Here is a 22,768-nt window from a genome sequence, read left to right on the forward strand (position 1 = left end):
CAAATTAATGTTACAAAGAGTGCAATGTTTCATTTTGCCAGTTATATTCCTCCCACACTTGTAAGTGCCAGACAATTAGAGTAGATAAAATACAAACAAACAAAAAAGGAAGAAATACCAACGAATATTAAAGCTGGCTTTTTCAAAACATTTCAAGAAAGCTTTCGTATAACTTCTGAACAGTGATACAAACATGGGGACAGTTGCAAAATGCCTATTTTATTTGTAGAATTTGTGTATAATTTCATGTTATAAATCTATTGCTGGTAATGATAACATATTTTTCTAGCACATTCTCCCTTAAATATGTGGGCCAGAGGTGATAATGTGATAAGGTAAGCCCGGCCCATCTCCCTTCTACCCAGGCCAGGGCAAATAGTTTACGTTTCTGATAGAATCAATGTCCCGTCAAACTATCTGTCAGTTTGTGTCTCAATCAATACCCTGGACTTCCAGATGTGAGTGGAATAAAACCAAACATCTGCTTCGTTGACTTAGTCACCACTTGGTGGAGGAAAAGATCAAAGACAGGGTCTGTTTATAGCGCTGGACTTTACACCATAAAATGCGCACCCTTGCGCACTTCAACTTTGTGTTGTCTCTTGTCCTCGATCCTGTGTGGCCGTGTGACTTAACGTTTCGCTTAAAAGAATACTGCTTTCCAGAATGCCTTTGGAACTGAGTGACATCCTGTGCAGCCCAGTATGGATCATCTCCACAGTTGTCCTGGGGCTGGTAGTGCGATCTCAACGGAGGGGCTCTTGGAACCCGCGCGCGTGTAAAGTGGAGCTGAAGGGGAAAACGGCCATTGTCACCGGTGCCAATACAGGTGACTTTCGATACAGTTTGTTACCCATTGCAACTAGGCTACTGTAAACTATATGAGAAACACTTACTTGTTCTCCGTTAATTTGTAAGGGATTGGGGGCTGTTCCCCAATAGTTAACATTATATTTATTTCGTTTTCATAACATCGTCGTTTTGGTCATTCTTCCGTGGCAAACGCGCAACGATATTACTATCTTGGGATTTTTTACAGTGCTCGATATGTTTTGACTGTTTTAAGAGAACTGTGCAAATGTGGGGCTGAGGATGGTGGTACAATGGGGCTCAGGTTTCCTCTGGTAGCCAATAGTCCAACGTTTGCTCAGTTCTTTATGCTTGCCTTCAGCACTACATTTCACATGTGTGCACATCAGATGGAGGTAATTGTACTGTGTGTGGGGGAGAGGGATAGCCATGAGATACCATTAGGAAAAATGTGGGCGGGGGAAGTGGTTGAGCACTGCTCTCCTATGCCATGGCTGAAGTGCCCTTGAGCAAGGCACCTAACCCCTCACTGCTCCCCGAGCGCCGCTGTAGCAAAGCAGCTCACTGCTCCGGGTTAGTGTGTGCTTCACCTCACTGTGTGTTCACTGTGTGCTCTGCGTGTTCATTAATTCATGGATGGGATAAATGCCGAGACCAAATTCCTTGTATACGCATGCACATTATTATACAAAGAGACACAAATGTTTTCCAGATGTGTAACCCGTGCCAGACCTCTGTGACTACTCAGCTTGGGTATTGCTCCTTGCATAAGAAGCTGTGAATGATTCCAGATTCACTTGAGACTGCTGTGTCTCTCAAGGATTAAAGTTCTCCGTCGTATGACGGATTTCCGTCAATTTGATTTTAGAAATGTCATATTTGAGATCGATGCAGATCCGGTGAGAAAAAAAAATAGGAGGGGGGTCTATCACCTTTTCTTTTCCTTTTTTTAAAACTGCAAACTCTTGTCAGGGGAGGTCATTCATTTTGGGTGTCACCTATGACTTGAACAGATAGCCTGCTGCCACCCGATGTAGCCTACTATTATTGTTACAGTTTTTGATCAATGCAACTAACAGTATGTGTAAAGCGACGCAATATAAACCGTAGCCTATGCCTATCCCGTCTGTTTTTCACAATTTGCGACGGAAGGTTTTGACTGAGCATGTTAACATAAAATAATAATATCGCGAACTGTTGAGTAAGGGGGTCAGTCGTGTTTGTGACGCACAGACCACCTTGTAGCCTATTTTGCTTAGGCCTCATTTTAACGACAGTAGGTTGTGAGCGTATGTTGACAAAAAATAACCATGCACTAAAAATAGTCAACTTAAAACTTTGCTATTATTAATGTATAGCACAAAACCATAACCAGTAGGCCTACCAGAACCTTGCATATTAGCGTCATGATTTGTGTGCGTCTATTTGGCAAGGCCACTAGCTGTCATGGATGCGTTGCTAGTCAAGTTTATTTATATAGCGCATTTCATACACAGAGGTCATTCAATGTGCTTTACATAAACACCAATGTGCTTTACATAAACAACAATAAAGGAAGGCACAGGTGTCAAAAGTTAAAAAATAAATGGAGATGGGCGGCTGTTGGAAACGGGGGAGAACTAACAAGCCATGGTGTAAAAAAATAAAGTGCCAGGGGTTTGCTTTTGCGCGGTTTGCTGCAAGAAAATTGTTTATGGATGCAATAGGAAAATGTTTTAGCACGCCAACAATCAGAAGACCGCCATAAGGTTAACGTTCTTGCACTTCAGGACATCTTCCCTACCTGGTGCAACTAGGCACCACGACAGAGGTAGGCTACGTTTATCTATGGTTGACCGTGTTTGCGCTCAGAAAGTAGGCTACCCATGTTCTTTCATAGCGCAACACGATTGTCGTTATCAGATGCACAGACCGCCTGCATGAGCACACACAGTATTGCTGCTCATTGGAAAACTTGAGTTGTCTGTAAAACTCAAAATTACCATGTTTTCATTAAATGCAGATGAGGCAACACATGGAAATATGAACAATATCTAGACTGTTCTGATTCGTTACTTTGATGAGGAAATGTGAAGTCTTGCAAACTTGATTTTATAGATTTTACTTAGTGTTGAATTGCATATTAACAAGAAAAAAAATCTCCCCTTTAAACACTTTTGGCCTGAAATAATTAAATAAGAGTGTGTTAAAGCCTTTCTACAATATTGCTGCAGTAGAAAAGAACAGCAATGGCTAATCAGCAATGGTCAGGGATGGTATTGAAATATTGTTTTGTTCAACAGGAAAACTCAATCTCAATCAAGAACACTCTCAATTTGCCTTATTCACATGGCTAAAACGAGGCTACAGGGTACACAAACCATAGGATTGTTATGTTCTATGCATTCACCTGTAGGTGGCATTAATTACATAGTAACTTAAGAGTACCCTGTAGCCTCGTTTTGGTGTTTATTTGGTGCTTTACTTTGCTGTTTGCATCTTTTTGTACATTAAAAACTAATAGGTCGCGATAGGGGTGCTATATCTATAGGTAGATATGAACAACGTATGACTTATGACCTGAAAAAAGTTCAGTCAAACGATTTTTTTTTTTCACTTTTAATCCCTGTGTCTCTGCAGATAACCATAGAGCACTTGGGGGGCGCAGAACATTTAGGCTGCTACTTTATGTCATTGTAGTTTGCTTGTTTTGTCTTTGTTAGTTCCATGCCCAGGTCTGCCATTTGATATCATGTTTCTGCTGTGTAACACAATTACTGACAAAGATTTTGATCCTGGATCACTTCTTGGTCTTTGGATGTTCTTGAAAAAGGTCTGTCTTAAAGTGTCATATTTTTGGCAGTGAAGAAGAAAGTGCTCCTCTGTCTCAACCTCCTCTGCCTGACAGTGACCACATAATCTTTGCTCTCTTGGCAGCCAGGTTTTTCTGTGTCTGCCTGTTTCTATTGCTAGGTTGTGGTCACTGAGCCTGTATTGGTCAGGATGTGCCTCTGCTTCGTATCTCTGACAGAGATGAGATATTCACCCAATTCGTATTCTCTTTTTAGGATCAGATAGGATAGATTTTAGAATCTCTCTCTCTCTCTCTCTCTCTCTCTCTCTCTCACTAATTGTCTATCTGCTTACCCCCAATACCCCACCCCCATTATCTAGGCATTGGAAAGTTCATTGCCCTGGACTTTGCACGGCGGGGCGCACGTGTGATCCTGGCGTGCCGGAGCGAGGCCCGTGGGAGCGATGCCTTGCGCGAGATCCGGGAGCTGAGCGGGAATGCAGATGTGCACCTACGCCTGGTGGACGTGTCCTCGTTGGAGTCCGTGCAGGAGTTTTCCGCCGCCATCCTACAGGAGGAAAAAGAGATCCATATCCTGGTGAATAACGCAGGAGCCTCAGGTACTACTTATGCAAGTAGGATCTGATAATAGACCTTAATAAACACCTCACTATCAGTTAATCCTTTCAGGACTATTTAGGTTTAAATTGGGTATGTAGAGTTTAATGAAAGGGGTTGGGGAGCAGAGAAATGTTGGGCAACATTGTGTAGAGACGATGTAAGTTTCTACAAGCGTTTTACATGCAATATTAGCATGCAACATGGTCTTTCTCAGTTTCCATATGACTATGATGTCAATCAGGGCGCCTGCAGGAATTAATGCTATGGTTCGCAGAGTGTGGTTTGGATGAGCCAGACGGGCATCTTGCAAAATTGCATGAAAAACGTCCAATTAGCTACCAGAATTTAAAAAAAAAATCCCCAGGGGAGAAACCCCTGAACCCCCGAATTTGTGTAGTCTATCCTACTTAGCCTATAATTCCTTGGCTATACTCGTCATGTCGAGATGTCATTTTAGCTAACGTGGTTGGCGGTTTCTCGGGCGCAATTGAGTAGTTCATCAACCCACAAACATGAAGTCTGCTTCTGTCAAAACTTTTGAGAGGGAGAGACACTAAATTAAATTTTGAATGTAGCGCAGCACGCGCATAATTTAGTGGCTTTACACACAGAGCAAGCGCATTCAAATGCAGACAAGGCTTACATGAATATGACGTTTTGACAAGAGAGGTAAGATAAAGGTGTCTTGTTACTGGATCCACAGGTAAGACAGGAGGTGAGAGTGCCACCTGTACTGGCAATTTTGGACAGAAACTTTAAACTGAAGACAGGCAAGCTGCCCGTCTGGCTCATCCAAACCACACACTGCATGCGTGAAACAAACACTATCATGGAACTTGGACATCACAATAAATGAGGATACCCATAAATAATCTGCACTGATAAGAGGTTAATTGACAGAAATTCATTTTGTGAGTGTAGGTGTGAAGATGCTGACTACATCTTCCCTTTTTTAGGACACTGTTTTAGACTACATTTACACGAAGCAGGGTATTTTCCTAAACGAATATCTGGCCATCTACGTTTGCAAATAAAACTGCATTTACAGGAGACCGTTTTTTTTTTAAAATGTGTTTACACGAACCCGTGTACATACATGCTGTCGAGCACGCCAAACCACAGTGGCAGTCTAAGGATAAGCTCAAGCTCACATTAACCAATCAGAACCCTGAAAAGTCGCACGTGAGAACATGTAAATGTAAACATCGGTCGCACATTTGGTGTACTTCTGTCGCATACTGTCGCGTTGGCTGCCCAAAACTCCGTTTACCACAGTTTACAACCAAACGCATATACAAAGTTTTCCAAAAAAATCACTTTGGCTGGAGTTTTTTTGTATAACCGTTTTACGGGGCGAATTTTCCGTTTGCGTCTAAATGAAAGGCTCAAACGTAGGGAAATGTCTTTGTTTATAAAAATACACATGCTCGTGTAAACGGGGTCTTAATTGAATGCGCTTTTGCACATGGCCTGTCAGACTATTAACTGTTAATTGTCTGCAGGTGGGGTAATGGGTTAATTGGACGACACCCACTCTGGTGCCTTACAAAAGGCCCAGGATTTTGGTGTGTGGAGGCAGACTGATGTAGATGTGCAAGTTGATATGTAACATCATCAATTTTAAAACAGTTTGTTAAATTAAAAAAGACTGTTTTCTACACACAAATAGCTGGACAGTGTTTAATCTTTTAAAATGCAAGATGGTGGACCTTTTTTCACAGTAGGTTATCATCTAGAAACTACAACAGAGTTTTTCTTACTAGCCCATCGGTGGTTGTCAAATGAGATCCAAGATGGCGGCGCTGCATTACACGCGCAGCTTACCTCTCTGTCCCAACCGCACGGTGTTTTGTTCGTTTAAAAAGTGTTTGTCCGAAAAGTTCTACGTGTTCGCCTTGTCTTACTACGCCGTACTACAAGTACAGCAGGCAGCTTTTAATCGACATCTGCAAAAGCAAGTTTTGCAGCGTTCTGGACTTTGCAACAGAGGCGCTAAAGGAACTTCGACTACTCCGCCTGCAACAACACGGACTTCGCCTGCTACTCCTCCCGAAAGAAAGGGCGGTGTGCGAGGAAGCAGAAGAGGGCAAGCGCTGAGGCGTCCGGCTAGGCTAGCGGCCAGCCCAACTTCATGCTCATACCATCCATTCTCCTGGCAAATGTACGATCACTGGACAACAAAATGGATCACATCGACTGCTGAGATCAACGAACCAGACAGTAAGTAACTGCTGTGTGCTCGTCTTCACTGAGACTTGGTTAAATGACAACATTCCGGACTCTGCTGTACAACTGGAGCAGCTAGCATGCTATCGAGCAGACACAGGGCCATTGTAAAGGGAGGTAAATCCACGAGGAGGAGGAATCTGTGTTTACATCCGTGACGAATGGTGCCGGGACACTGTAGTAGTATGCAAACACTGCTCACCACTGGCTGAGTTTATGATCATAAAGTGCCGACCTTTTTACCTGCCAAGGGAATTACTGCGATTCTGCTAGTCGCAGTATACATCCCGCCACCAACAACAACAGCGATAAGAACGCGGCTCTTAGAGAACTGTACCAGGCTGTCAGTGAACAACAGGCGGCACACCCAGACGGTTTCACCATCTTCACTGGAGATTTTAACCATGCTGATCTAAAACTGTACTTCCAAAGCTACACCAGCATGTTGATTTTCCAACAAGAGGAGATAACATCCTGGACCTGGTCTACACTACACACAAAGGAGCATACAAAGCCACCCCCTCCCCACATTGGACTTTCAGACCATATCACTGTTATGCTAATGCCCGCATACAGACAAAGGGGTAAAAGCGAACAAACCGGTTCGTAAGCAGGTAAAGTGTGGCCTGAGGGCCTCCGATGCTCTTCAAGACTGCTTTGACACAACAGACTGGGAAATGTTTAAGCAGGCAGCCACTTACAACAACCCGGACAGACATAGGGAGTATACAGACACTGTAACCTCTTACATCACCAAGTGCATGGATGATGTGACCCACACAAAAGACATCATCACACTGGCTAACTGGAAGCCATGGCTGACAGGGGATGTCCTCAGGCTGCTGAGGGCCAGAGACAAAAGCCTACAGAGCTGGGGATGAAGCTGGCATGAAAACAGCGAGAGCCAACCTGTCCCGTGGCATCAAGGGAAGCAAAAAGGAATATTCTCACAAGATAACCACCCACTTCAAAGACAGCAGGAACTCACAAAGCCTATGGCAGGGCATTCAGGCCCTCACGGGACTAAAGCCAGCCCCACAGAGCTGTGAGAGCAACATCCCTCTGCTCAACAACCTGAACCGCTTCTTTGCTTTCGCTTTGAAGCACAAAACAGCACCTGCCCACAGAAGACCCATCCCCCTCTACATGAGCAGCCCCTGTGCCTCTCTGCCGACAGCGTGAAGGGACACTTGCTGCTATCAACACCCGTGGGGCAACAGGTCCAGACAACATCCCAGGTCGCGGCGCTGAAGGACTGCCAGGGGAGCTTAAGGATGTTTCACAGACATCTTTAACACTTCCCTGAAGCAAGCCATCGTCCCCATCATGTTTCAAAGCTGCCTGCCATCATACCTGTGCCCGGGAAAACTGCTCCATCCTGCTTCAATGACTACCGCCCTGTGGCACTGACACCCATCATCATGAAGTGCTTTTTGGCGGGCTTGTCATGTCACATATCAAAGCCATTCTCCCCCCACCCTGGACCCCTTCAGTTTGCATACCGAGCCAGCGGGTCTACAGAGGATGCAATCTGCTCTGCCCCTCCACCCAGCCCTCACCCACCTGGAAAAAGAGACCATATGTGAGATTGCTGTTTATGAACTTCAGTTCTGCATTCAACACCATATAATACCACAACAACTCATCTGCAAACTTGACAAGCTGGGACTCGAGTACCTACCTCTGCAACTGGCTTACTGGACTTCCTCCTGTCAGGCCCCCAAGTGAGAATGCGTGTTGGCACAATACCTCAAGCAGCATCACACTGAGCACAGGGGCCCCAAGGCTCTCAGTCGCTGCTCTTCACCCTGCTGGCGCACAGCTGCACTGCAACCCACAGCAACAATCACATATTGAAAATTTGCTGACGACACAACTCTGGTGGAGTCTCATCACCAAGGCGGCGAGGGCTGGCAATGGGTTGGAGGACGGAGACCATCTGACCACGTGGTGCAGGGACAACAACCTCCCCTGCTGAGCGTCAGCAGACCAAAGAGATTGTTGTTACTTCGGGAGGGTCTGCCCAACACCTGCCACTGACCATCGACGGTGCTGTGGGTGGGAGAGAGCGGCAGCACCAAATTCCTGGGGTGCACATCAAAGTGAACCTCTCCTGGACCCACCAGCACTGTATCACTGGCGAAGAGCTCAGCCGCCTGTACTTCCTCGCTCGAAAAAACTCAGGCGACAAGTGCTCCACCAGCCATCATGACCACATTCTGCGAGGCACCATTGAGAGCCTCCTCCAGCTGTATGTCGCTGTGGTGGAAGCTGCACTGAATACAACAGGAAAAGCCTGCAGGCATAGTGAACACAGCTGGAAGGATCATTGGTGCTTCACTCCCTCCTGAAGGACATTTACACCACCCACCTCACCCCATGAGGCGACCAAAATTGTGGGAAGCATGAAGTCACCCCTCACAATCTGTTTGATCTACTGCCCTCTGGGAAGAGGTACAGAAGCCTCGCGCTCCGCACTACCAGACTCACCAACGGCTTCATGCCTGAAGCTGTAAGGATGCTGAACTCTCTCCTCTCCTCTCCCCCTCCACCCTCAGCTACATAACATCCTGGACATTGGACCCACAATGGCTGCCTGTAATTCTCTCCACCTGCACACTTGAACCTTGCACACTTGTACACTTTTGTTAATTGTTGTTGTCCTGAAAACACAACACTTCTGCTGCTCTTACATAACTTGCAACCACTATGGTCACTTTCTTTCTTTACTTAGGTCAAACAAGAATTTTATAGTAAGCCTTTTACAGTACTTTGCACTAGTATTTTATTGACTGTCTATGCAAATATTTCAACAACATTTTGCTGCTCTTATTTTTTTCATTATTATATGTGCCTCTTTACTTATTTACTTACTTTTTTGTTCACTTGAATGTTATGTTTGTCTGTGGACTTAAAATTGGTCAAATATGTCTCTTGTCTTCACCGTGGGATAGTGAGAAATGCTAATTTCTTGATCTCTTTGTATGTCTGGAACATGTGAAGAAATTGACAATAAAGCTGACTTTGACTTTGACTTTGACAAAGCTGTTGTGCTATAAGTGAGTCTGGCGATGCGGGTGGTATACCCGTCCTGTCCCGTCTTACCTGCTGATCCAGTAACAGGAGATGGATATCTTCACCTTTAGCTCCGTCTTTGTTCAAAACGTGTGTCATATTCATAGCATTGTCTGCATTGGATTGTAATATCTGTACCAGGCATTGAATCGCTAAACTCTGTCATTAAAACCACTAAATTATGCTTGTGCTTACTGCGCAACACTCAACTTAATTTAGTGTCTCCCTCTCAAAAGTTTTGATAGAAGTAGATTTCATGTTTGTGGGTTGATGGAGTGTGGACTAACTGCTCAATTGTGCCCGAGAAACCGCTAACCACTTTAGCTAAAATGACATCTCGACCTGACGAATATAACATAGTTGTCAGGGGGCCTATGTGGTTTCTGTGGGTTTGAAATGTTAATTTTTGGAGAGTGGTTGGACTGTCTTTAGAGGTCATTGAACATGGAGAAAAATTATGTCTCCATTTTTTTTACCTGTTTCAACCCTATTTTTGTGAAATTGTATATTTCACTATAATTAACACCATACATTTTGCCTAAATCACTGGCTATGTTGAATAAAGTTCACAAAAGTTATTTTCAACAGTATGATTGTATGCCAGTATTATGATTGTATGTCAAACAATTAAAGATAAGATCAATAACCAATTAGTTTCACCAAATACACATACTCCATTGCTGAAAGATACAAAACATATTAGATCTCACCTCCACAATTTCCTCATCAAAATCTACAACTAGTCTACTAAACCCTATTCCTACTCACCTTCTTAAGACTGCTCTCCCCTTCCTGGATAATGTTTTGCTCTAGATTATAAATAATTCAATGCTATCAGGGCATGTACACTTGAGTCGTTTAAGACATCTGTTATTAAGCCCTCCCTCAAAAAAGCCTAGCCTTGTATCGATACTGGTCCTCCTGGACCTCAGTGCTGCCTTTGACACCATAGACCATGACATACTACTTAGGCTTGAAAAATTTGATAGGCATCAAAAGACTCAGCACTTTTCTAAGCTTGGTTTAGATCATACCTTCCTAACCATCAACAATTTGTACAGGTCCATAATAAACCATCTACCCAGATTATGGTAAAATATGGATTGCCTCAAGGCTCAGTACTGGGGCCCCTGTTGTTTAGCAGATGATACATAACTATACCTCTCCAAACTTGACACATGTATAAGAGATATAAAGACATGGATGACGAATAATTTCCTGCTTTTGAACTCAGATAAAACAGAAGTCATGGTTTTAGGTTCTAAAAAGATGAGGGATATTCTATCCACATCACAGGCTACATATAGTGATCTTCCACTGACCTCATCCACAAGTTTTAAAAACCTAGGAGTTATAATTGACCAGGACCTAGCACTAAATAATAACATAAAACAGATCACCAAAACTTAATTTTACCATTTAAGGAACATTTCAAAGATAAGGAAGTCCTTATCCTTACCAGATGCCGAGAAATTAATCCATGCTTTTGTCACCTCAAGGATAGACTATTGCAATGCTATTGCAATGCTATTACGCTGGCTGTAATGTTATCTGTCTAAAGAGCTTACAGCTTAAACAAAATGCAGCTGCTCACACACACAAAATATGAACATATTTCCCCCATTTTAGCATCTTTACACTGGCTACCTGTTAAAAGTCATTGACTTCAAAATATTACTTATATCTCTTGGTTGGTTGCCTGCATTGAAAGAGGACACCTCATGAAGACACTCTTTTGTCTGCTTCTGACAGAAGAAGCACTTATCTATGCTGGCAGCAGCTGCTGCTGAATAAGTGTACAAAGTCCCTCTAGATGGACTTGATGCAGTTGCAGGTGTTGCTGCAGGTTCAGAAGATGGTCTACCACATCTTTTCTGAGTCCTGCCTGCTTCACATGATTTCTATTAGCAAATCTTAGCATGCTGCAGATGCTCACTGTTACAGGTGGATTTGTAGCAGTTCCTGTGCCAAACTGATTTGTTCTGTTGTAAAATAACTGCACTGTAACAATGTAATCGTTGGCTGATCTGTGATCACCATCTCCATACTCTCTCATGGTAAATGTAAAAGGCTACAAGGTCACTAATATCACCAACCATGAAGAACAGAGCACTAATTGCTTCAGGTTATTTGATATTCTAAATTCTGTCACTGCCAGCTATCAACAGCCAACTGTCACTGGTAGTGTCTCTCTTCTCTTTCACTCTCTTACACACACACACACACACACACACACACACACACTCACCTGTCTGTTTGTATATCTGATCCTTTACCCTTTCTTTTCTTCACACTTACATAGGCTACGGAAGGCCTTACAGACTTCAGCTGGTATTAGCTATGTAAAAGTCTATAACTTGATTTAACAGAGATCTCTGCACTTTGTGCTCTGAATGGGCATAGACAAGAACTGGCAGAGCTAGCGCACTAATAGGCATGAATTGATAGTATTGATATTGAAGTATTATTTTTTTAAGCGGACAATTTCGAGAATTTTAGGCACAATTTCTTGTTAAAGAGATCAATCATCAGCCTAAAAATGTTTTATAATGTTGTATTGTTTATGTGGTCCACTTTTGCACACTACCTTGTAGAATATCTTTGCTTTTTGGCACCAAACCCTATGCTATAATACCAGCAATGTGAGGTTTATGGACAAAACACCAAATTTGACCTTTTCTGAATTTGACCTTTGATTTTAAAAAAAATGGAGACATGTTTTTTTTTACTCTTAAGAACCCCTAGAACAAAGATATAATACTCTCCAAAAATTAACATGCGAATCCCACAAGCCTCCAAATTAGACACATAGGCCCCCCTACTATAGTCTGGATGTTATGAAATGTTTCGACGTGATTGCTCGCCCTCACTGACTGACGGCAGGCGGCATTTGTACAGACACTGTTTTTAGAAGGTAGTAGCCTACTGCATTTGTGACGTGACTGAAGTAGGCTAATATTTTGACTCTGCCCACGGCCCCTTACTGTATGAAAATAAAGTGAAACAGAAGCTAAATATTCATTTAAAAAAGGCTAGTCATTTTTCAACATCGGAAAGACAAGACAATTCACAAAATTTAAATAAAAAGAATGTGTGTTGACATTTGTAAGTCAGTGAATGGCTATAAAAACTATAGGCACATGCCCATTTTTACAGTTAAAACAATAATTAAAAGGTTCAAATCTACTGGAAATGCGACATACATGCTTGAACAAAGACCTATGGTTATCTTGCCCCCACGTACAGTATGGAGGATGGTAAGAGAGGCAAATAATTCCATAAGAACCACTGCTGGAGAGTTACAGAAAGAGGTATCATCTTGAATCACCAAGTTCCCCAGTCTTCAAAAGTGACCTCTCTGCTTATAGATTATTTAGAGGGCAATCATTTCCAGTCATTTAATTACAAATGTAAAAGGCAGGAGTTACTAATAATATAATAATAATAATAAGCTTTATTTGTATAGCACCTTTCATACACAGAATGCAGCTCAAAGTGCTTTACATTTGAAGCATGTAACACAATAATAGTCAGTCAGTCATTATCAATCACTTTTCTTCATTGCTGGGGCCGTTTATGATCCACTCAGCAACATATCAAAAATATAGAAAATAACATGTGGGTCATTCCACGTCAGTTCAACCAGGGCCCACGCACTTAGGTCTCAAAAAATTCAGAAAAAATTACCAGGTGTACCTATGTTACCCAGGAGACACACTGTAAAATTACTCTTATGTAAGATCAAGACTTTCCAATATACAGCCAGTTTTACAGGGGGAGGGGGGTGTCGATTTAGTTCGGCCTCTTTTTTTTTTTTGTCAAAGTTCACAAGCCCACAGCTAAGAACTAAACCATGTAGGAGGCTCAAATTTTGCATGCTGGTACATAAATAGGAATAGTATGTAGCAAAATCGTCACGTTTGGTCTGGATAATCCTGCATGGTCATATCTGTCCCTTAAAATTGATACAAATTTTATTGGAGTTTTTGGCTGGGCTCTGTTTAAGACCATCAGAAGACATATTTGTACTCAACATAGGCTCTTGATTTATTTTCCTTACTGAGATAAGTAGAAACACTCTCACAAAAAGCAATGAACAGAAAACAAATCCCTTCAGGGTCTGAACAGCAGACCTCAAAAGTCTGAAAAATCATTTTGGTTATCATTTTCAGAGCACCCAAACACCTTGTGGGAATATACAAAGATTTTTTAAATATGTTTTTCTTTATTCTCCATGATCCCTTCTTTTTGAAAACACCAATTTGACTTGTCTTATGCAAATCTTTCTTTTTTATTTTCCAAAATGCCCCAAATGACATCAACATGTTTTATATAGAGTCACCACACTGCCACCTGTGGTTGTATAGAGTAACCTGTGGTAGCTCTATACAAAACATATTGATGTCAATGGTGCATTTTGCCCATGTTCAAAACGGAATCCTCTGACTCATGGTATTTTCATCGGCAAGGAAAGCCCAATTAAGACCTGTTGCTGGTATGCTTGTACAATCTAGTGTGGCTTGTAATGGTTTATTAGCAGTGGCCTGATGGTTATATTTTTGTCCTTGGCCAGACATTAAAGGCACCCTTAACAGTTTTGACCTGTTAACACTAAATTCTTGACTGGAGGGAAACTTGGACCGGTGATGTTGTATCTGTTATCACTATGGTAACGCCTGTTGTTTGGACCTATACAGTCTATGGTTTGGACTGAGTGCCAAGACAGGAAGCAGAGGTTTGTGGTAGACAAGCATACTGTTCATTCTGTTCAGTCTACTGCCATGTGTTGAAAACAAATGGTGACCACTTGTACAGTGCCTATAAAAAGTATTCACCGCCGTTGGATATTTCCCCTTTTACTGCTTTCATAAATGGAATCTTGATCAATTTATTTTGGTCTTTTTTTACAATACTTAACAAAAATCCCCTCTTTAATGTCAAAGTGAAAACAGACTTCTACAAAGTAATGTTATTTAATTAAAAATATATAATGACATATAAGCGTTTGGATAAATATTCACTCTTTTCAAGACAGCCTTTAGTCGATGCACCACAATTAAAGCATGGAGTCTGCATTGATAGGTTTCAGTTAGGCTTACACATCTGGATACTGCAAATTGAATACATTTTTCTTTACAAAACTGCTCAAGCTCTGTTAGGTTGGAAGGGTATCGGGTGTGAACAGCCCTTTTTAACTCCAGCCACAGATTTTCTATAGGCTTGAGGTCTGGGCTTTGACTCAGCCACTCCAGAACATTTACCTTGTTGTCTTTAAACCATTTAGTTTTCCCTGTTCGCTGTGTAGTTCCAAGCCTTCCAGGGCCTGCTGTATCACCACAACATGATGTTACCACCACCACTCAAATTAGGGATGGTGCATTTGTGGTGATGTGCAATGTTTGGTGTCTGCCAAGTCTAGTCTGATGGCCTAAAAACTGAATTTTGAAACTGAAACTGAACAGGCAATAGTTGTTATATGCAGAGTTTGTCCCATCTGAACTGCTAAAGCTTTTAACTCCTTCAGAGTTGTCATAACTGTCCCCTAGAATTCTTCTTTAACGGTCACTCAGTTTGTGGCTCAATCTGCCTGCTCTAGGCCTGCACATTTGCCATATTCCTTACATTCCTTAATGATGGATTTCACTGAACTCCAGGGGATGTTTAGTGACTTGACCATTTTTATGTATCCATCCCCTGACTTATGCTTTTAAATGACCTATTCTCTGAGTTGTTTGGAATGTTCTTCTGTCTTCATGGTGGAATTATGACCGCCGTCATATAATGATTGTCAAAGTTTTTTTTTTTTTTTTTTTTTTTTTCCCGTCATCTACTTCCTGAAATTTTGGTCAATGATACCCGGGACACCGAAACACCAGTGCACATGAAATTTGGTGGGTATGTAGCCCCACTCAGGGGCGGACTGGGACCAAAAATCGGCCCTGGCATATTTGGCCCAAGCGGCCCTCAAATCGGTCGGGCACACCTAATTAAATACAAAATCTTTGCATTACCTTTAAATATGCATATATTTTCAACTGTCATGGAGCACTGGAAGTGATGTAGGCCTCATTGGTTATCTCTCTGACTGATCAGAGGTAGGCATGGAGCATATGATCTCCATATTCAAGTAGGCTAACAAGCAATTATTAAAGAAGAGATTCTGCTTGAATTCAAAGTATCATTTCAAATTATTCAATGGGCTACAATTGACAGCAGCACCAAAAATTACTGAAGCCTATGTGTAAAGAGTTAAATTACCCAGATTGTCTTAGACATTAATGTAATTTATACCAGTTATCACTGTAGGACAACTGAAACAACACAAAATAAACAGGGCTGTTGCTGGAAATATTTTATTCCTGTAGGCTATACTACATGTACCTGCCTACATTGCTGGTACATTTTGGAACAGTACAGCTACATGAACTAATTATCTTTAGTGTCTTCCAGTAGCCTATCGTATAGGTTATATATAGGCTACTGTAGCTTAGTTGGCTTGTGCATGACGTGACGTTTTGCAACCTACATTTCCGTCAGTCTACAGTCTTTTAGTCCTTCTTTACCATGATAACCCTTCCAAGATAGAACCCTTCTCTACTTTGAGAGACCAACTGAACCACCACTCATGCCACTTGATGTTGAATTTTGGGCGTCTGACGGAAACTGATCAATCTGACAAACAATTAACGTCGATTTGACACTATTTTGCTGTCCCGGGTTTGCAAATCACTATTTTGCTGTCCGGGTTTGCGATTAACTTTTGATGCGCTCACAGAATCCTGGCTCTGAGCCAAAATGGGAGGGGTGGGGCCTGACGTGAGCTGTTATTGGATCAGTCCCGTGTCAATATTGAAATGTAACCAATGGGCCGCTGATTGCCCTTCCTTTGGGCCGAGCGCTGCCCAAAATGATTCAATTATATATATAGCCTATTCTATCGGCCCAAAAGGTGCGTCGGCCCACCGGGAAAATGCCCGGTATGCCAGATAACCAGTCCGCCCATGGCCCCACTAGACTTTTACGGAAAATTTTCGTTTCGCCCCGGGGGCCACTCTCCCCCCAGACCCCCCCCCGTTCTGGGCCGCAAAAAAAGCAGTTTTTCCTAAATAACTACCTGAACCGTGGCACTGAGGATGAAGAATCTTTTATGGTATGTTGGTCTTAAGGGCCCACATCAACCTCATTTGTGATTTGCACCCCCCCGGTAAAAAATGAAAATGCAATATCATTCTGCTTTAATCGCCCCATTCTTCAGTTAAGATGTTCAGAACTGCACCAAATTTTATGTGTATGATTGACCTGGCATTCTCTGGGGGTATGCCAAGTGTCGTAGAATTTCATCCATGGGGGGGTCTAAAAAAATTTAGGTTATATGTACATTTAGTGACTGTACACTCATTGGCCTGTAGATAGCGGTGCACACATATACACATGCACACACACACAGGCACGCACATACTATCGGTATTAGAACGGCCAATTTATAATTACAAATTCAGTAGGATTAAAAGAAAGCCAAATATTCATCACCATCATCATGGCTGCATTTCCAGTATTGGCCACACGTAGTCGTTTGTACACTAGATGGCGCATCGTTGCAGTGAGACGTAATTTTGTGAGGATGAATTTTGTTGGAAGTTAAAAGTGGGTTGGAAAAACAATGGACGCTTCCTACAAGGACTGTAGTTTACCGCAGAGAACGTCTAATAAGGATAGGACGATGTACACATGAAATGTAATTCCCATTTCTTCTTGAAGCCAAAATAAATCTGAGAATGTTTATCGGACATGCTTGGTTTTTACTGCAGGTATGTTAATCTTATAATATCAATAAGGACCTAGGTACAATAATGTTACCGTTAACATTGGTTGAGTGATGGAGGCCAATTTGATTGATTGCATTTGTAGAAAACTATAAGTGCGGTTATACCAAGCAAATTGATAGCAGCACTGTAATTGTATCTTTCGACTGTCATTTGTTGCACGTGCTACAAAAATCATTCTGTGCAATGGAAGATTTACCAACGTTACACCGGTCTGATACAGTTTTGCCTATACATGCGTGAGACTGAGACGCCTGTTTATTTGTTTTAAGTGCGTGCAGGGTGTGAGAGGGGAATCAATGTGCTTTGATTCCAGCTTGGTAGTTGTAGTCTGTGAAATTAAAAAGCACGTGTGTGTGAAGTATCCAAACAATGACACCTTCATTTCATTATGGCTGCTTTAGCAACACACCTTAAGCTACTGTGTAGTGGGTCCCATTTAGAAGAGGTTACTTCATTCGCGCTTTCCTTGACTCATGGAGCTGCGTGAATTTTATTACAACTTTTCGCCATGATATAGTTTAAGTCCGCTTGATACTGTAAGGCGTAAGCCATTGGTTTCCAAAGGAGATTTTATTTGTGTCGCCAGCATAGCCTATTGACAATTTATGTTGTAATTAGGCCTACCTTATAGGCCTACCTGTAGCTTAGGGAAGCTAACAGCTTTCTATTAGGATCTAGTTTGTTAGTTAAGGTTTTGTCATAACTCCCTGATGCATTTTTGCATTTAGAATAGCCAGAGCGTGGATATCTCAATCGGAAAATGAACAACTATAACTGTTAATTTTTAGTAGCCTATATTCAAACCTATCCCTTTTTTGCTATTTGACTCATCATTTCACATACAAAAATATAAATAATGTCGAGCAAATTAGTAATTATTTAAAAATATATATATTTTTTAAAAATCTATCTCCTGCCAGCAGGGGGTGCTGCAGCACCCTCAGCACCCCCCTTCCAGCGCCCTTGACAATATCGGGCGCGGACTAGGCTGGGTGAACCCAGCCTGATCTGCCCGATATTTATTTTTTGATTTCTTAAAAGATTGAGCTTGGTCTGGTGAAAGCCAGACTAGCCATGGACCTCAGTTACACAATGCAAGGGAACATGAATCAGCCTATATTTGCACAAACAATAACGGACAACAGCTCTTCAACTTTGGCCCGTTAAAATTGAACAGTCTAGCGATGCATTTCATCAAGGCCCATTTGGACATGTCAGTTATTTGCACCACTGGTTAGATGTAAAACAGCATTTCGTTTCAGACTACTGTTACTTAATTTGTGCATTGACAATAAAGTATCACATGAGCTAAAAATGACTAAAATCTTATGTAGAAGAAGAAACATTCACAAAAAATCCATCCATCCAAAAATGACCTATGTTTTTGATAGCTGTTGAAAACGGCATGGAACTGACAGAGATGTTTTTGTTTATTAATAAATAAATAAATAAAAATATAACATTATGCTGATACCTTTTTGCTTTTCCCAAATACAATGTAGCCTACAGGTGTAAGTGACCTTTCATCAATCCAGTTGCAATGGATGAACTGTGATGAACTGCCCTACTTGTGATTGTTTAGAGATTTTAAAGGTTTTATAACAATGTTACATCTTCTTAGGATATTCTACAATCTATTCACCTTTTCAGCGCCAGTAGGCTACTTTCTGTGCAGCCTCACACACACACACAGGCATGCCAAACAAGCATACACAAAAGTTTCAAGAGTGGGGGATGGAGTAAAAGATGGAGACAAATTGATTAGCGTGATTTATTTTCGCGGAACGGATGTACAGGACTGAGCGACGGTCATATTATGTACCGCTATGCGGTACATCTAGTTATAGCCAGGAATACTGGCTGACCAGTGACTGGACCTTCCAGACACAGGTGTCTTTATATTACTATATACATTTACTGCACTCAGGCAGAAGGCTGCGGTCATTCAATGTTTGCAGTAAGCTCCTCTGGATGTTTTACCAGTCAATCATTGGCAGTGTCCTTATTTATGCTGTGGTGTGCTGGGGAGGAAGCATTAATAAGAGAGATACTGAGCGACTGAACAGGCTAGTAAGAAAAGCTGGTTCTGTTGTTGGCACTGAGCTAGAGTCACTCACAACAACTGCAGAGAAACGGACCATGAATAGGATGCTGGTGATCATGGACAATGACCGCGACTGTTTGAGCAGACCATGCTCAACAGAAAGGTTGAGGAGGTCCTTTGTACCCAGGGCCATCCAGCTCTTCAATACCACACAAAAGGGGAGGGGAAAATGGACTTTTCAGCATGAGCCTGTCTCTTGCAGCCCCTACCATTATGTCACTTTGTCTGCTGTACAGCTGACTGTCTTATAGCCTTTAGCCCTCCTACAAAATCTGGACTATGGTCATAACATCTACATCTTATAACTTATAATTCCCTGTTACATAATTTGTACATTCTTGTCTTTTCATAGTCATAGTTAATATTTAATAATAAGCAAGCTATCGCACTGTTCAATCCCTGCACTGGTCACTTTTTCTCTACCACCATTGCACACACTCTACCAGACCTTTGTAATCACTTCCAATTTTTTAACTCTTTAAATATAAGAGTGGTGTTTAGGCATGTGAGATATATGTGTGTAAGTGTGTTTGTTGTGTTATGGTTGTCTAAGCTACTGGATGCCTAACATTTCCCTATCTAAATAGATCATGATTTAATGTATGAAAGCAGTAAAAGGGGAAATATCCAAGGGGGGTGAATACTTTTTATAGGCACTGTATTGGAGTCAGCTAGTTGTGGTGTGGAGATCTCCTCTGGCAATGTTGCCGCTGTGTTCACAAACAGGAAGATGGAGAACTGAGAAAACGTTCTTTTCCTACTCCCGTCTTGGAGGCCACAGACCAGTCAACCGACGGATAGTGTTTCCCATTCCCACTGGCTCCTATTTACTAAACAACAGCATAGATCATTTGTGCCATTTGTGCATAAATCAACAAGCCACACATAATTGCTTTGAGGGCTTTCATGCTGTAATTACAGACATAAACACTGTTTGTAATACACCATCAGACCATTCATTCATTGCAGAGTTGCGCCACAGCGAATTCAAGCAGTTCACCATCAAAGAGCAGAGGCTAAGCTAGCTGAATGTTGACAAATGGAATTGAAGCAAATTTCTGGGAATACAGTAACTAAGGTCTGTGGTAAGACCAACTAGGAAGGGTTGGATGGAAAGCATAGACAATGCTGATGAAAAAGTGCTGTGGTGGCGATTGTGGGGAGATGTTTTGAGATTGCAGATGGGTATTTGTTGATTCTTAATTACAACTCACAATGTTTTTTCGGCCAAATTAAAATTGATTTGTGTGTGTCTGTGTCTGTGTGTGTGTGTGTGTGTGTGTGTGTCTGTGTGTGCATCTCTGTGTGTTCAGGTTTGCCAAAAGGCATAACAGCAGATGGGCTGGAGGTTTCCTTTGCAACCAATCACGTGGGACCATTCCTCCTCACCAACCTTCTACTGGGTGGGTCTTTATTCATTTCATTTCTCTCAGTCTGTAGCTTTTGAATTGCTTACCGTGAAATAACAAAACTTTTGTGGATGTCGTAACTTCTTCATGGGAGAACCATTGAGAAGTTTTGCAGAGCACCATGCTAAGACTCAGAATATCATACACAGGCACACTAATAATCACAGTCACATATTTGTCTTAATGCTGCTTCAGTTCACTGTTAGATCAGGTGTAGCTGCATGTCCATATGTGTATAGCTTGGGAGAGGAAGAGAATACATGGGATTAATGACATGTGCTGTGTGTATTTGTGAATGATCGGTTAGAGCATAACGGAATTTGTGTTTGTTTGTGTGTGTGTGTGTGTGTGTGTGTGTGTGTGTGTTTATCAGACCGTATTAAGAGCTCAGCTCCCGCTCGCATCGTGAACGTGTCCTCTGTCAACCACTGGCGGGGGAAAGTGGACTTCTCTCATTTCCACGGCAAAAACCTTGTTTACCGCATGGACGAAGTGTACAACCACACCAAGCTGCACAACGTCCTGTGGACCAATGAACTCGCCCGACGCCTCAAAGGCACAGGTAACCACCAACCAGTGTTTAACCACACACCAGCCTCCCAGAAACCTCCACCCTGGTGTGGAAGTCGCTGTTTAGTTTAGTGTTTGCTTTTTACTGCTCTATGTTAGTGTGTGTGTGTGTGTGTGTGTGTGTGTGTGTGTGTGTGTGTGTGTGTGTGTGTGTGTGTGTGCATTTGTCTATTCTTCTGTGTATTAAAGTGTGTGTGCTTGTCTGTGTCAGACGTGACGGCAAACTCTCTGCACCCAGGGGTGGTGATGACGGAAGTAATGAGACACTACAGCTGGGTGGTGCGATTCCTATTCAACTTGGTTGGATTTTTCTTCTTCAAGGTAAACAATGCCGTTTTAGCCCTCAGTCATCTGTCATCTGTCGTCATCCTCAAATCTAGTTTGATTTACAGACACAAACACAACCAAGCGGTCTATCTAGTAGTTGACCCTAGTTGTACTGTCACTCAGACACACAGGGCCAGATGTACATACATTTGCGAACGTAGCGTTATCAGCGCCATGGACAAACCGCACATTGCAAACGCTGTCAGACCCAAGTTTCCTACGTATTTATCAATCGGTCAATCCTTAGTGTAAACTGTGCCTTTCTCTGCCTTTCTCCGCCCATAAACGCAATTTACGAACGTCCACAACTGAATGCCAGCGCCTACAAGCGCAGTTGAATGAAGTTAACTGTTGACAACATTAAAAAGAATCTAACGTTTAGCGATCATGAAATAATACCATACATGAGAAGATGTCAACAAGCAAGAAGATAATTAAGATCAGTAGTTCTACTCAAAATACTTGTGCACGTAGGCTATGGAAGATTGGTCAAATCTAGCAAGTAGGAAAGTTTAAGTGAATGACGTGAAAGTGAAAGTAAGACATTCGAAAGGCCAATGAAAGTTAATGTTGCTTTTGATAGTACAGTACAAAGACTTACAAAACTGGTGCTCTAAATAGCAATTCTGCTGTCTTTGAAAGGTTCTCTTATTGACGCATTGAACTGCAATTTGGATTAACACCTGCTTTTACAAGGCGGAAGTATTTAGGCGCAGAATAGACGTGCGCTTTCAGGAGCAGTCTTTGTACATACCACGGAATACATAATTAGGCGCTCTTTACTCTTCCCCTCCCATCTTTTTACGCTAAACTCCCACTTTCCCCTGGATCCTCCCATGAATGCATATGCATGACATTAAAAACACAATCTGCCACTTTCAGCTCCCGCAACAGGCAGTTTGCGCTTTTACATCATTGCGGCCTGTTTGTACATACCTCGCAATGATTTTACACGCACGTTGCGAAACAAATACGCCTGAAGTGGGCGCAAAAGCGTTAGTACATCTGGCCCACAGACTGTATAAAC

General features: G+C 42.1%; 1 protein-coding gene across 1 annotated transcript; it reads left to right on the plus strand.

The window, feature by feature from the left end:
- Nucleotides 1-506: 506 nt before the first annotated feature.
- Nucleotides 507-21,735, plus strand: zgc:64106 (uncharacterized protein LOC393348 homolog; the record flags this gene model as incomplete). The annotated part of the gene is given in 6 exon segments (XM_048259314.1): nucleotides 507-532; nucleotides 666-829; nucleotides 3,964-4,203; nucleotides 20,749-20,838; nucleotides 21,218-21,406; nucleotides 21,626-21,735. Coding segments are annotated over 5 exon segments (792 nt in total), but the record flags the coding sequence as incomplete, so codon positions are not given.
- Nucleotides 21,736-22,768: the final 1,033 nt, after the last annotated feature.

Source organism: Alosa alosa, chromosome 12, assembly GCF_017589495.1.
Source record: "Alosa alosa isolate M-15738 ecotype Scorff River chromosome 12, AALO_Geno_1.1, whole genome shotgun sequence".
In the NCBI taxonomy this organism is placed as follows: Eukaryota; Metazoa; Chordata; class Actinopteri; order Clupeiformes; family Clupeidae; genus Alosa; species Alosa alosa.